Source organism: Protopterus annectens, chromosome 9.part0 (assembly GCF_019279795.1).
Source record: "Protopterus annectens isolate FY-2018-M chromosome 9.part0, PAN1.0, whole genome shotgun sequence".
Classification (NCBI taxonomy): Eukaryota; Metazoa; Chordata; order Ceratodontiformes; family Protopteridae; genus Protopterus; species Protopterus annectens.
In genome coordinates, this window is record NC_056743.1 from 194,124,918 (window position 1) to 194,140,987 (window position 16,070).

A 16,070-nucleotide genomic window follows, 5' to 3' on the forward strand; every position below is an offset into this window, starting at 1 on the left:
GCAATTTTTTTTTTTGAGACGGAGGAAACAGAGCAGATTAAGATAGTATAGGGGAATGCCCTTCCCAAATGCTCTCTCTGTACACCGCAGAGGAGATGGGACTGGTAGGAGTATCCAAAATCAAAATATGATCTCACTGTCCTCAGTTGAGTGAGCAAATGAGATGGGTCCAGGAGGAGTGTGCAAAAAGAGATGTACAGCAGGGGTTGGCAATTCCAAAGCCACCAAGATTAACACAACAACAAGAAACAAGGAGGGGGGGGACTAACTGCAGAGAGACAGACACAATATTTACTGAATCAAAGACACACAATATTTACTGACTCAAATCTTAAATAAGTGCAGAAAAATATACTTAAATCATCTTGTGTCCAGTTGATATATGCAGACAAGTCTCAGTAGCCAGCTACTTGATTTAAAATAATTACTAGAAATGTAATGAACACAGATTTTATTGCTAACAGAAACCCCCAAGCTTAGTAACACTAGCAAAGGAATTTCAAAGCAGTCTAAAAACTTTCAGTGACCTCAGATGGCTACACTTTTTCACACTTCAGGCAACTTAACTGCAGAGAGACAGAGACACAATATTTACTGAATCAAAGACACACAATATTTACTGACTCAAATCTTAAATAAGTGCAGAAAAATATACTTAAATCAGCTTGTGTCCAGTTGATATATGATAAAATAACTGGAGGTGGATCCTTTAGAAAAGGGTAGGAGCAAATTACATAAAAAATGGGAATTGTGGAACAATACATGCAGAATATTTTGGTGGATAAATGAGGTTTAAAGGAAGGCAGGAATTGAATTAGCTTTGTAATGTTTGTAACTGGATAAATTATAAGTGATGTATAACATTTGCAACTGAAAGTATGTCAGTATGGTTTGTTTTCATTTATATAAATGTGCGATTGCCTGTGTCATAAGTGATAATTTAATAAAGATGTTTCTTGTTAAAAAAATGCTGTAACAAAACAGCAGAAGCATGCGCTTTTACAGAAAATACAGTGTAGAAAAAAATACAAAATCAAATACCAATACTACATAAGAAGAATAAGATGAAAACATTTTCTTTCTTTGTGGCACTTGGAACTTGATTAAGGGGAAGAGCAAGTAACTTGCAAGAAGAAAAGAAAAAAAAAATAAATGTGAGTTAGTTTTCAGATGCAAATCAAGAAATCCCAAGCTTGAAAGCCTACACTATATATCTGAGTGTGATTCTGGCAATCTGTGACTGATAATCTGTCTATGCAGCATGATTGAAAAAGCTAAGACTGTTCTCTGTTGCATACCGCTTTCTCAGAGGCGATCTCTGTCTAACGTACAGAGCCATGTCCAACCCATAATTGTTGAACATGCTCCATCTTAGCAAAACCAAGTCTACTCCAGCTACATGTTCCAGGGATATAAACCTCAACAAAACAATGAATAGAACATGCTGGCGGGATAGATTCCCTTTGCAGAGACTTCCCTTACTATGGAACAGGGTCCCAATCTACATAAGACAGAGCCCCTCACTATCACTGTTCAAGAGGAACCTTGATGAGTGGATGGGTAACAGAAAGTTCACACCGGGGATCACACCAACAGCACTACTAGATAGGGGACAAGGGTACTAGCTGCTAGTACAAGGGTCTAGGGAACTACTGAAGGGATGGTGAATACCGCACAACGTGGCTGGGCTAATATATGCCTTTGGGCAGATAGCCCAGTACCAACCTATGAACCTATAAGGCACATTTAAATGCCAATGTTTAAATGCCATTCTTTTCTTAATGGATCTGTAATTAGAGTAAGTGACCTAACCTAATTACCAGATTTAGTTTTGAATTCTCAAAATTTAACAATTGAGATCGCCCAGCAGAGTGGAACGGTATCTTTACCATACTCTTCACTGTAGTGTGATCTCAGAGTTGGTATAGTTAAGTAGTAGGGGTGGGGGTTTTCCCCCTGTAAAAACATGATTACTAACATTTTATTTATTTATTTATTTATTTATTTGAGATTTCAAAACTTCGAACATTTGAACCTCAGTATTGTGATGTTCAAGGTTTTGAAGTTTCAAAATTGCAAAGTGGTCCTATAAATATATATATATATATATATATATATATATATATTTCCCAGAGGACACAAAGAGAGCCTTTCCAAAACAAATGCTGGAGTTAAAACTATAGAAAAAAAATAAATGCCAAAAAATGTATATTTGTATCCTTCACCAAGCATGACGACCCTTGTAACACTCGCACTGTGAAACACACCATTGAAAGTTGATCCAGTAGTTGGGGATCTGAGAACCTGTGCCAACAACAACCTATCCTTTGATCATTACATATTCATTTTTGTATGGAAATCCTTTTTCATTTCACATCTTATATCTGAAGTTATGGAATCCAGGTCCAGGATGTAATCATTCTGCTGTATGCAGCTCTCATTAGACTTATCATTGAATATAATACCCTTTTCAGTATGTCTGTCCAAGTACCTGGCATACCTGGAATGACCACAATGCTTTTTACTGAAAAAAAAAAAAAAAATCAAAGGCCTCAATTATAAAAACTATGCAGATCATCTCAAAGCTTTGTCCCTCCTCATGGCATTATAACAGACCCTGTTCTGTTAGATCTGTTACACATTTGTAAGTTGAATGGTAGAGTAAATACTTAATCAAGGAATGTCTGTCTTTTTGTAACATTAATAAGACATGTTGGAGGGATAGATGTGTATCACAGAGAATACTTCTCATATGGAACTTTAACTGTCTTCCACTCCACATAAAACAAAGTATACTTCTTTTACTCGACAAAAACAAAATTTGGATGACTAGATGGGAAATTGTGAATTCACCCTGGCTTAGCAACCATGTCCCTTATGGAAAAGGACAACAAGTAAATATCCCAAAATATCCTTGTTCTGCCTGCCTCTGGGTTATTTATACATAAAATATAAGGGCTAAAAGCAACATGGGAATTTAAGGTTAGGCTTCTTAAAACCCTCACAGAACAATTGTGTAGTAAGTGCCTATTAACCTATAAACAGTCATTCCATATGGCACTCTGATGGAATGAGTGTCTAGAATGTTAAGACAGGATGCTATTATATAGATAGGGATGTCAGGTTCATAACTAAATATGCTGAATATGTGCTTACTAACAATTTTGTCTTGCACAGAGACAGTGAAGGGTGGGGCATACAAAGGTGACTTTTTTCCTGTACAGTGACTGGGATGGTAAGCCATACTAGGAGGAGTGGACACCATATATAAGAGCGCCCATATTCCATGCAAGTCTCATAGAGTGTAGCTAGGTTACTAGACTTAATGCATGGCATGTATGGCAACTAAGCCCAGGCTGACACTAGGGAGCTTGCACTGACCATTCAGTTATGTATTCTGTAAGTATATTGGGCATTCAGACTCAGGATTGCCAGCACAGGTAATTGTTTACTATTTGCAAACATGAATCTGTTCATTGTTAGCATGCACATCGTGAGGCATGAGGAGATGACTGCAAGTCAAGCACTTTTACACTGTTATGTAGCACATTCCTTAGCAACAGGGCAAACCAGTGCTACAGAGACATTTGCAGTAGCTGGGCTAGGACAACAGACTGAGGACAATGCTTGCATTGGGTCTAATGATGGAGTCAACACACAGCTCGATTCATATGCTTAGGCTGCATTGACAGCATATGTCTCCCACATGAGTGAGCCTAAACCCACTGCCTGCAGAGAAATGATAACCCTTCCCCCCCCGAACCACCCTACAGAATACACAACAGGATGGATTGCCATATCTTTGACAGGGAGGGCTCCACTGTGACTGATGGCAGCACCACCACCATCAATAGTACTAGGGCTGCAGTGGTAGATAGCTGTTGTGCAGCAGTCTGGCAATAGTACATAGCTCTGGCCATTCTCACTGTCTCCACTAGACATGTAAAATGGTTCTTGATTTCAACCAGTAGATGTGCAGGGCTGTAATCTGGACATAGTTACCAACTACATATGCCATGATGGAGATAATTAATAGTCATTGTATGTAGTGTTCAAAAGGATATGGCCTAGTGCTACCAAAGCCTCTGTGGGACCATAGAGTATATGAATGATGATATGATTGGCGTCATGTCTTCAGTGGTAGGACACACACAGCATCTGTAGTTTCCTGCATGTCGATGTTAGCAAGTGCTGCTGTCAGCATTGTGTACCCTATTATTGCCCGTGGCCATGACTCTGTATATGTACCTATTGCAGGGAGCATATTCTGCACCTGCTATGATTGGGTTAGTGACATACCCATAACATTGATGAGGCTGACCGTGCCTCACGCCTCCTTAGGAGCCCCTTTACAGGTCCTGTTCTGTTATTTTTACTTCTTTCATGTCCCAGGACATCTGAGCTAACAGTGTCTATAACTTGCAAAGAGCCTGATGCACAGTTTTGTAGTGCCTCCCTCAAAGCTCCTCATCATAGTGGCCCTGTGGTACAGGCCTTTAGTGATTCCCCACCTTGTCAGAGGAAGAGATCATTTTTGACAACACCTCTTCCCTGTGACATCCATGTTAGCTTTTATAGAGCAACATCTCCCCACCCCTACCCCCCACCCCCTGTTAGTGCATACAGCCTTGTGTCAGTTTGCCCTTTGATACTTGTGTAAGTGATTAAGGCTTTGATATTTACCTACCTCCTTTCTTTGTGGTGCTTCTGGATGTCTCTCTTTCACAGTGTAACTCAACCGTGAACTGCCCAGCTTAACTATTAAATGACACTATATGCTTTGTTTTGCTTTTTGTAGCATCGTGCTGAAACTGCAGCCGTCAGCACCCATACCAGTAGACTACGTATTGCTGCTTCCCTTGCACTGACGTATACTGTGTATGACAGCTTGTTGTAGTGCAGCTGCTTCTTGATGTTTTTTGCCATAATTTCTAGGTAATGTGCTCGTGGTTGCAGTAGGGTCCTGGTGATGGTGCCTAGCTTGCCTGCTTCCAAAGGATGTCATGGAGCATACAGCATGTGACAGAGGTAGACTGCAGTACCCCTCCAGACATATCTTAGCAGTGGAATTAAGGTTTGAGCAGGGCAAGCATGAGCTTTAGTGTGTTCCTGGTCTGGGTATGCATGTTATGTTGTTCTTCAGTCATGCTTTTTAGATTCCATGCAGAAATCATCAACTAGGGATCCAGGCAGTGTTGTAAATCTCCTGCAACATAGAAGGGTCATAAGAAGGGAGTCAACAATACAGGGCCAGGTGAGGCTTGTAAACATACTGCTTGTGGCTGTGATTATACCAGTGTGCCTGCATTTGCCTGCTAAGTAGCCCTGAGGGTTGCCACTGTGCAAGATTGACATAAATGCCATATTGTGGGTGTCATGGTCACTGTCAGGATATTCAGCATATGTATGGGTTATTAACCCTTGTGCATTGCACATTGCCTGACACTTTATGGAATGTTATACTGGTCATGGGCACTGAGTAGAACCATTATTGCTGTCTCTAGTAGAAGCAGTCAAGTTCCAGGTGCTAGAAGACTGCCGTCTTACAGCCAGGAACTTGGCATTTTGCTGCTTGTAATGGGTGGCCATCACACTCAAACTGGGCTGCATGTTCAGATGAGATATGGCAATTATGAGGGAATGATGGAGCTGCTGCACCTCACCAAAACACAGTATACGAATTTGAACAAGGTTAGTGGGAAAGCCACTGGAAGGGATTAGGAAGGCATTGGAGTGTAGTTTAGGTCTTCTTGTAGCTATCAGAATGGGATTTAGTCTTGGGGGAGTCTTAGGCTTGGGGTGTGAGGAGAAATTGGGTTTTCGGAGCAGCCAGGTATTTCAGATTTAGAAAGCTGTACTTTTCCTGTATGTGGTTGTTCTGATAGTAAATCAGTCAGTTTTCTGGTAGCCAGCACAAAAAGTGGAAGAAAACTGAAGTCCCACCATGCAATGACATTAAAGCTAAGCTGTTTCTTTCTTAGATATTTTATAACAGCAATAGTCCACTTGTGTGTGGGTAATGCAGGATTTATCAGTGGTTTGCTTTGTTTTATAATATTTGCTTCATCCTTATGATGAAACCACATGAACTGTGGGGAATATCCTGCATTAGCTACACTCAGTCATGGAATTTGATCAGTTAATCCTGGCATTTCTAAACAATTGAACATTTTGCATTTGTGATAGTTTCAGTGTAGCCAAATTTCCCATGGCAAGTATGAATGCCACCTAGTGGTTCTTCTGAAAATAAGCTATGTCAAGTGAGAACAGCTTGGTCAACACAGCTAAGTAAATACATGGGTGGCACAGTGGTGCAAGCAGTTAACATCTTCGCCTTACAGCGAGAGGTTCTTTGGTTCGATTCTCAGCTGGGGGTGCCTTCTGTGCGCGGAGTCTGAATGTCCTCTCTGTGTTCATGTGGATTTCCTCCAGATGCTTCTGTTTCTTCCTACATTCCAAAGACATGCGTCTGGAACATTTCTTTCCAGGCCTTCTCTGAAAATGTGCTCCGTTACAGTCAGACTTTCTGGGTAAAAAGTAATAAATAAATAAAATTTTCTTCTGTCATTTGAACATGCGAAATTAGGAGCAGACTTTAATTAAGACCTGTATATCTCCATTAAGTGCAAACAAGACATTAATGTGGTGGTATACTTTGTGGTTTCTAATGGGCAGTACAACTTAATGGTCAAAGTAATATGCTGCAGAGTGATATTTTCAGACTCTCCACCTGTGTATAATATTCTCAACTTCACTAGATCATTTATGGGGTTATACCTGAATGCAACTAGTTGGTGTTAGACACTATAAGTACCAAATGGATAAAAAAATGCTTTCCCAAAGAATGTGTGATGCATAGAAGGAAAAGGTAACAGTCTAATTTGTATTATTGTCACTACTGTCCATTGTTAAATTATTCTTAAAGTTAACACTGCATATTTTCTCTTTTACTAGGCTACTGACCTGCCTGTTGAAACAATGAGAGTAGTTTTGGAGCGTTGTTATAATGATTTACGCTTGTTGAATGTACTTAATAAAACATTGAAAATGGAGGGCTTCTTCAGAAGCAATAAGGTAAAAATCACATCATCCAAATTCAATTTGTTAAAGTATTGCACAGTATCTGAAAAGGAAAATGATAGCATGAAATTTATATTCCATTAGACTCACAGGAACATGGTGGCAGTACTATATGCTGCTTTTGCATCCTAGGCATGACTGCATACTTCTGTATTTGAATTTGTACTGGGGAGTTTAGACCATGTTTTAATTACAGTAGGTAAGTATGCTGTATTACCACATTCAGAAATAAAAAGTGTGTCTGTATGTATGTAAGCTCAATGGGAATATCCATTTAGGTGTGGACTAAGTTTCAGAACTGGAACATGTATATGGATCCACATCCTTCATCCTGTAATGCACTCTGGATTATGTTGCAGGGTAGATGGTCTTAGCCCAGTAAATCCTACACACAGCAGTTTTAGGGGTACTTCTTAATGATTACCAGTGGATAGCAAAGGAAAATGTAGAATTTCATCATCAGTGAGGGCTTTTAAGTTCATTAGACCTCTTATATGATTGAGCCTACTTTTCGTGTTTCACTTCTTCTAATGAATGTTGTCCATCTCGTGCATTTGAGACACCTATTACTTTTTTGTCGCCTCCCTCTCCACCAAATCTTTTCAGTACTGACTGATAGTGGCCTGTCTTACTGAGTAAATGTGCCCTGCTTTGAAATTTAGTACTGCCAGCACCTCAATTTATCTATGTAGAGGCACCTGCCTAACTGCACATTTATAGTTGAACCACTTGCTTACAAAGCTAAACCTGCAGTTATCTATTAATAAAGTTATGCCATATCATTGTTTGTATGAACATTTACTACGTAGTCTGTTTTTTTTCATCACTGTTGAATTTGCAAAGGCAAAAAAAACTTTACAGTGCCCCTTCCTCTCTCCATTGTAAGCTATTTAGTGACATGACTCTGTAATGCCAAGGGTGATCCTAGACTAAAAGAAACTGTTTTAAGAATGTAATATGTATTTTTTTCTTTTCTCTCTCATTCATCTGCATTCATTCCCTTTGTTTTCATAGCGTAGGAATGGGTGACTTTTGTAATGTTTTATATGCATTTCTTTATTGAATTTGTTAACCAAGGTAGAGCAGTGATCAGTTTTGACCAATTTCAGTATGTACATGTGTGTGTGTTTGTGTGTGTGTGTGCGCACGTGCATGTCTCTATGTGAGAGTAAATATATGTATGCATGTGTGTGTGTATGTGTGTTTGTGTGTGTGTGTGTGTGTGTATATATATATATATATATATATATATATATATATATATTTGTGTGTGTGTGTGTATACATATATGATTTACTATTGAAGGGTTGATTAGTGTTAGGCCGATTAATGTTATGGCCAAAAAATAATGTTATTTTTGAAAAGCATGAAAGAGCAGAATGTCGAAAATGGTTTACACAATTAAGTGCATTCAATATTTTCGACATTCCCCACTTCCAGCCACGGCAGTTAGCTAACCTCTACTATTTTCCGGGGGGGGGGTCTGTGCCCCTCCCACACACACACACACACACACACACACACACACACACACACACACACACCCTGCACATTAAATAGACCAACTCTGAGATCGCACTACAGTGAAGAAATGGGCTTACTTCCATGTTCCTCACTGAAGCGCACCTATCAAAAAGAGTTGGGGTATTTTATTTTTATACTAAAAGAACTCTTATTTACAACTTATTTACAAATGTACAAATATGTAGATATACAAATCTGTTTACACATATTCATAATTTCCTTTACAGTCATACTAAATTTTCATCCCTGTTAGACTCCTACTCCTTTATGTTAAGTTGTCTATCTCGCCTTCATTCTTGCTGGATGGGTTCGGAGCCGACCTCGGCTCCGACTCGGCCACTCTAAAAGCTCGAGAGTTGGTTCCACCGGCTCGAGGCTCCCCTTATATCCCACAATGCTAGGCGAGAGTTACCTCTGATCTCGTTTGCCGCTACAGCTTCGAGGTTGGTTGCTTCTACCGGTTCCTGGTGAGTGTTAGCTTTTTCTTCTAAAAGTTACTCTTTTTACCCCTTTTTAAGTTAAATTCTTCTTAGATTAGTGTAGATTATAGACTTTATCCCCGACCCTATTTTTTTTTCCCGTTTCTTTCTAAAAGAACCTTTGGTTCTTCCCTTGGGCCTTAGGCCTTCTCTTCCCTAAGGGAGTGTTTGTGTAGTTTACTATAATTTTGTACTTTTCTAGGATTATTACAAAATTTATTATATTTTCTGACAGGGTATAACTGGGTGTTTGAGTGTGTGTTTGTGTACACCTGTCAGTTAGGCTATGTCTAAAGAAGCAAAGGTCTCCGGATTCAAGAAGTGTGATGCGTGCTGTCAGAAAATGTCTCTGACAGACGCTCACACTTCTTGTGTCTATTGTCTGGGGCCTTTGCACCTGCAGGACTCCTGTGCTGTTTGCCATGGCTTCAGCCCCAGGGTCCTGCAGGAAAGAAAAAACAAGCTAATTCTGAGAGGCTTGTTGAAGCCAGAGGATTCCCTGTCTGTCTCAACAGGGAAGCCCTCTAAGGCATCGAGGTCTTCGGCTCCGGCTTCTGAGCCGAGACCTCAGGTTGTTCAACCTTTGCCTTTATCGGCTCCGGCTGGAGCCGATAAGACTCAGTCCACAGTTTCTGTGGCTTTCTCGGCTCCGGCGAGCCGAGGTTATCGAGGTACCGTGTCGGCTCGATAAGATCTTCGGAGCCGACAACCAGAAAGAGGTCTAGGTCACCTTCTCTTGGCTCCGCTCATTCGGCTCCAGGATCTCCCCTGCTGTCTGACGGGAGCCAAAGGTCTCATTCCTCTAGGTCATCGAGGCTCTCCGATCATGACCTTCAGAGGGTGGTGAGTCGACTACTTAAGTCCGAGGCACTAGCCCAGATGCTTCAGAGCCCGACTCATCAGTCGGTGCCGCCCCGTCCATCAACTCTTTCCTCCTTCCTCTTTTGAGTTCGAGCCGGGTCGTGTCGGAACCGAGACTGTGGTCACCGAGCCGAGACAATTGTCTTCGCCGTCGTCGCTCGCTTTTCTTCCTTGAGGAATCTCGGCGCCGGACTTCCTCGTCGGCTCCGAGGGGTGAGTGGCATCGGACCTTGTCCCCTCTCCCTCTCCTCTGCTTCTCGCTGGTGAGTTCGGCTCCGACATCGCCTCGGAGCCATCACTGTCGGTGCCGAGGGGGTCCTTAGCTCCTCGGGCCGGGACCTCTGGCTCTGCCTGACAGGGGTGCATTCGAGGTCATGCGGAGTGTGTTAGAGCCTGGCTCTACTCCACAGTCGGCTCCGTCAGCCCCTCCCTCTATGCCTCAGGGTAAGTCGACTCACTCCCTCATCCCGGACCACAGAGAGCCAGCTCCTCAGGAGCCCCCTTTGGGGATTTCATCCTCTTCCGAGGCCTCTCCTGATTTGGCAGAAGAGCCTCCTCGGAAGAGGAAGTGCAAGAGGAAACACATTGACTCACCTGAGTCTATCACGTCGGACACAGATCTGGATGATTCTGAGGGTTCGCGCCGTTCCCCTTCTGAAGATGTCTGATTTGCAGACATTCTGGAGGTCCTGAAACAGAGGGGAAATTGGCCAGCCCTGAACCCTTCGGGGGACGAATCTGTGTATCTTGAGGCGTTTGGCTCTCGTCCTTCCACCTCCTGGGTGTCCCCCCCCCTTCGACCCCCTCATGCAGGTGGTTGCTAAGAAGGCATGGACGGCTCCTGATTCAGTGGACCCCACTCCCAGGAGACCCTCCAAATTCATCACAGCTCCATCAGACAAGCAGTTTTTATCAAAAGGAGTTTCTGTGGATGCTATGGTGGTAGCTGCTGCCACAAAGAAGGAACTGGCTGATCCTTCAGTGCCTGTCCATCCACCTAACAAGGAATCTAGGTCCATGGATAGGTATGGAAGCGGATGTTCACCTCAGCGACATTTACCATGCGTTCGCTGAATTACCTGTGCCATTTCACTCGTCTTCAAAGGGACTTGATCAAGGAAGCGAGTGAAATGTTAAGGACCCTACAGCTGCGGGTTTCAAGAGAAAATGAACACGGATCTGGCTACCGTTAATACGATAACCAACTAGACCATGCGTCTCCTGTCTAATGCGGCCGATGGAGGGAGCAGAGCAGAGGGACAGGGGTAGCCTTACGTAGGCACGCCTGGATGCGGCTATGCAACTTTATGGAACCTTTCAAGACGTCTTTCACGAACTCCTTTTGATGGATCATCTCTCTTTGGTCCAAGTGAAAGAAACCTTGACTAGGTGCGAGACTGATGGCAAGACCCTTTCTGCCGTCGGAGTCCGTTTTTCGACTCCTTCTAGGCCTTACCCCAAAGGCCAGAAGGGTGGGAAGATGTGGTTCCGTAAACAATCTCAAGGGACTTCGCCTGACGACAGAGTCGCTTTCCTACCAAAGGCAGAGGTGGGAATAACAATGGTAGACGTCGCCCTAGGGGCAGGGGGTCCGCAGAACCAGGGCAATCGGGAAGCCTTTCCTGACAAGCCCTTTCAGCATCCCTGAGTGTTGCCCGACTGCCCATCTTCGGAGGCAGTCGGGGAAGATTGTCACTGTACCCAGAAGCCTGGCTATCCCTGACTCAAGACAAATGGGTACAGTCCATCATTTCAAGGCTATTCTATCCCCTTTCTTCGCTTCCAAATCAGTCAAAAATCCCTTCCAGATGTTCCACCCGGCTCAAAGGGATATAGCAGCTTTGGAAATTTCAAAACTGCTTGCAAAAGAGCAATTCAGTTAGTGCCAGCAGACCAACAAGGATCCGAATCTACTCAAGGTTCTTTTAGTTCAAGAAAACAGGGGACTGGAGACCATTTTGGATCTCAGTGTCTTGAACAAATCAGTCAAGAAAACAAGATTTCGGATGGTCACGCTGCAATCCATTCTTCCCCTTTTGGGCAAAGGAAACTGGATGTGCTCTATAGACCTTCGGGATGCGTACTATCACATAAAATGAACAGACGCTCCAGAAGATTCCTCCGCTTCAGGCTGGGAACCAGTCATTTTCAGTTCAGGGCCCTGCCCTTTGGTCTCACCACTGCCCCGGTGTTTACCAAATGCATGGCAGTGGTAGCTTCTCACCTGAGACGACAAGGATTCCAGGTGTTTCCATATTTGGACGACTGGCTTCTCACAGCTCCCACCAAGCATCTCCTTTTGATGGCCAGAGATTATACTTTTCGTTTGTCAAAAACTGGGTATTTCAATAAATTGCGAAAAGTCTGTTTTGTCGCCTTGTCGTACTATTACCTACATAGGCGCAAATTTAGATACTATAAACATGTCTCTGCAACGCTTAACGAACCAAAGGATATCAGACATTCACAAATTGGTGTCACTTCTTCTCAACAACAACAGAGCCAAAGCCAGGTTAGTTCTAAAGGTGTTGGGAATTATGGCAGCGCCATACCTCTCCTCCCATTGGCCAGAAACCACAGGCGGTTTCTTCAGTGGATGCTTATTTTTCAATGGTCATACCAGGTACTTCCAATGTCTTAGACCATTATGATCACGCAAGCGCAAAAGCATCTCATGTGGTGGATGTCTTCCCCAGCTTCTGTCGGAAGACCATTTGTTCCACCTCCTCCGGTTGCTACTCTAACAACGGATGCCTCCCTGATCGGGTGGGGGGGGCATTATCAGGGCAGGACAGTCCAGGGCACATGGCAACCAAACGAATGCCACTTGCACATAAATGTTCTGGAGATGAGAGCAGTGCTTTTAGCGTTGCAAGCCCTTCAAGACTCTCTTCCCTTAGGAACGATTGCAATCCAGACAGACAACATGTCTGTAGTGTGGTACAACAAAAAACAAAGGGGGAACAGAACATACCCCCCGTGTCGAGAAGCACTCAGACTGTGGCAATGGGCGATTTCTTCTCAGCGTTTTCTGATAGCAACGACATCCCCGGAAGTCCAATCACATTGCGGACAAGTTGAGCAGAGCTATACTCATGCCTCACGAGTGGTCTCTGAAAGACTCTGTAGTGAGAGATATTTCTCAAGTGGGGTCAGCCTTGCTGCGATCTTTTGCTACTCCCAAAACAGCAAGTGCAGAGAATACTTCACTCTATTCCCTTTACCAGGCCAACCCAGCAGGGACGCTCTAGTCCAAGTTTGGCCCCGTGGTCTTCTGTATGCATTTCCTCCTTTCCCTCTGATCTCTCAAGTAATACAGAAAGCTATCGCTCAGAAGGCCTCATTGATCCACATTGCTCCTTACTGGCCTCGACAAGTGTGGTTCCCCTTTCTACATCGTTATCTCTTGGAGCGACCGTGGAGTCTGGACCTAGTTCCAGATCTTTTGATCCACCAATCGGGTCAGTTTCATCGCTCCTCTCCCTCTCTGAACCTCACTGCTTGGTTCCTCCAGTTCCAACCGTAGCCAGGCTTCCTCATTTATCTCACTCGGTTAGAGATATATTGATGGCTTCCCATAAATCTTCCACTCGAAAGATTTATTTGAGTAAGTGGAAACGCTTCTCATATTGGGCACAAGGAAAGGACATAGATCCTTTCACCGCTTCCATCCAACTAGTCCTTGATTTTCTTGCTGAACTCTTCCATGCAGGTTCATCTCCATCTACTCTTAAGGTTCGGTTGGCAGCTATTTCTAATTTTCATGTGGGCATTTCTGAATCTGCCCTAATGTCCCACAAACTTTGCAAAGCCTTTTTGAAAGGACTTCTTCTTCTCAGACCTCCTATAAGAAATCCTCCTTCTCCTTGGGACCTAAATTTAGTTCTTGCTTCCTTGATTCTTTCCCCTTTCGAACCTGCAGCTTCATGTTCCTTGAAATTATTATCATGGAAAACTCTCTTTCTGGTGGCTATCACATCAGCTAGAAGAATTTGAGAACTTCAAGCACTCAGTTGTCGCTCTCCTTATCTTTTGTTCCATAAGGACAGAGTTTCCTTAACTAACCCGTCCTTTTGCCTAAGGTGGTTTCAACATCAAATCTAAACCAAAGCATTGACCTCCTGTCTTTTTCCCAGAGTATTCAAATAGGTCTGAACAAAATTACACTGCCTGGATGTTCATCGCCAATTAAGGTACTACTTGGACAGGACCAAACAATTCAGAAAATCTGATCAGCTGTTTGTCTCCTATGCGGAAAGCAGAAAGGGACTTCCAGTTTCAAAGGTATCATTATCCAGATGGCTAACATCTCTGATTACCCTTGTTTATGAGATTAGACACCAAAACTGCCTAATAAACCTAAAGCCCATTCCACCAGAGCTTTGGCTACTTCTCTAGCCTTCCAAGACAGACTGCCTATTGACACCATTTGTGCAGCGGCTACTTGGGCTACTCCTCACACTTTTATTTCCCATTATAAGTTGGATTTAGCTTCTAGGCATAGAGCTAATTTTGGTTCCACTGTTCTCAGGAGTCTGTTCCGTTAGGCCACCCGGGACAAGGTGCTAGGGACGCGGTCCCATCCAGCAAGAATGAAGGCGAGATAGACAACTTAACATATAGAAGTTATGTTCTTACCATAACGTTCCATGTTAGTTGTCTTCTTCTCGCCTTCTTCTTGCGTCCCACCCTCCTTCCCCCTGGCCTGGACAGACCTAGAGGAGTTGTGATCGTGACCTCTCTTTCTACCACCTCTTTCTTAGTCATATGCTATTATGCATATTTCTTGTTTCAGGATGTAGGTCACCCTTCTTTCTTCCTGTTGTTAGAGGTGGATTCTGTTTTTACAGTTATACTGTTTTCTGTTATAAGCTGGGGTTAGCTTACAAACGAGATCTGAGGTAACTCTCGCCTAGCATTGTGGGATATAAGGGGAGCCTCGAGCCGGTGGAACCAACTCTCGAGCTTTTAGAGTGGCCGAGTCGGAGCCGAGGTCGGCTCCGAACCCATCCAGCAAGAAGAAGGCGAGAAGAAGACAACTAACATGGAACGTTATGGTAAGAACATAACTTCTATTTCCATAACCATCATATGTCTTTACTTAACATTGCTGCTAAAATCCATTTACCATTAAACATAATTTTGTTTATTATTTCATTAATATAACCCATATGACATAAAATAACTGTTTATCTATTATTTTAACATATTCTTTACTTCTTTTCTTATATCTATATTTAATCATATCCATGTTTATTTTATCCACTTCTTTTATATCTTTGAAAATAAATCTTCTGTACATAGTTTTCCCCATAACTTTTTTACTCTTTTACATTTCAAAATCGTATGTTCCACAGTTTCTTCTATTTGACAATGTAAACATTTTCTATCAGTTTTCTTTTCATATGACATATTTCCTTTTACTGACACTTTATCTGTTACCAGTCTCCACAAAAATCTTGTCATTCTACTTTGTGGTTACACCATTTGCTTATTTCTATAGCTTTATTTTTTTCATCATTTAGTTTTCCCCCATGGTTTTACATAGTAATCGTATACCATACTTTTCTGTCTTTTTCTGTGTCATGTTTTTATTTTTCACAAAAAATATTTTTTCTTGGTAACATTTTATTTATACACAGTTTTTCCCTTTTATTTATACTTATACAATTTTACTACAAATCTCTCATCTTTTTCATTTATCGGCTTTATCACTTTGTACAAATTTAATGAAGCAGCATATAGTCTGTCTTTTTCTATGTCATGTTTTTATTTTCCACAAAAGTATTTTTCTTGGTAACATTTTATTTATTTATATACTCTTTTTTTTTTTTTTTTAACATACCCCAAAATGTATCATACTTACAGTAGCTATAAAACGTGTACACACCCCTGTGCCTTCGCTGAAGGTTGGGCATCTGGCTGGCAACTCGGCACCATAAAAATCTACTGCCAGTCATTAGTGGACCGGAGTTCCGCTGTGGCGACCCCTAACTGGGAAAAGCCGAAAAGACAAAAAAAAACCCCACACCCCTGTTAAAATACCAGGTTTTGTGATATAAAAAAATGAGACCGTAATAAATAATTTCAGAATTTTTCCCACCTTTAATGTGACCTATAACCTGC

General features: G+C 42.3%; 1 protein-coding gene across 1 annotated transcript in view; it reads left to right on the forward strand.

The window, feature by feature from the left end:
* The window catches only part of USP47 (ubiquitin specific peptidase 47), a 3,572,488-nt gene that overhangs the window by 2,650,079 nt on the left and 906,339 nt on the right, over window positions 1-16,070 (forward strand). Inside the window, exon 23 of the mRNA XM_044082726.1 lies at window positions 6,955-7,074. Within this exon, the coding sequence (XP_043938661.1) occupies window positions 6,955-7,074 (120 nt within the window). The remainder of the gene's footprint in view (window positions 1-6,954; window positions 7,075-16,070) is intronic.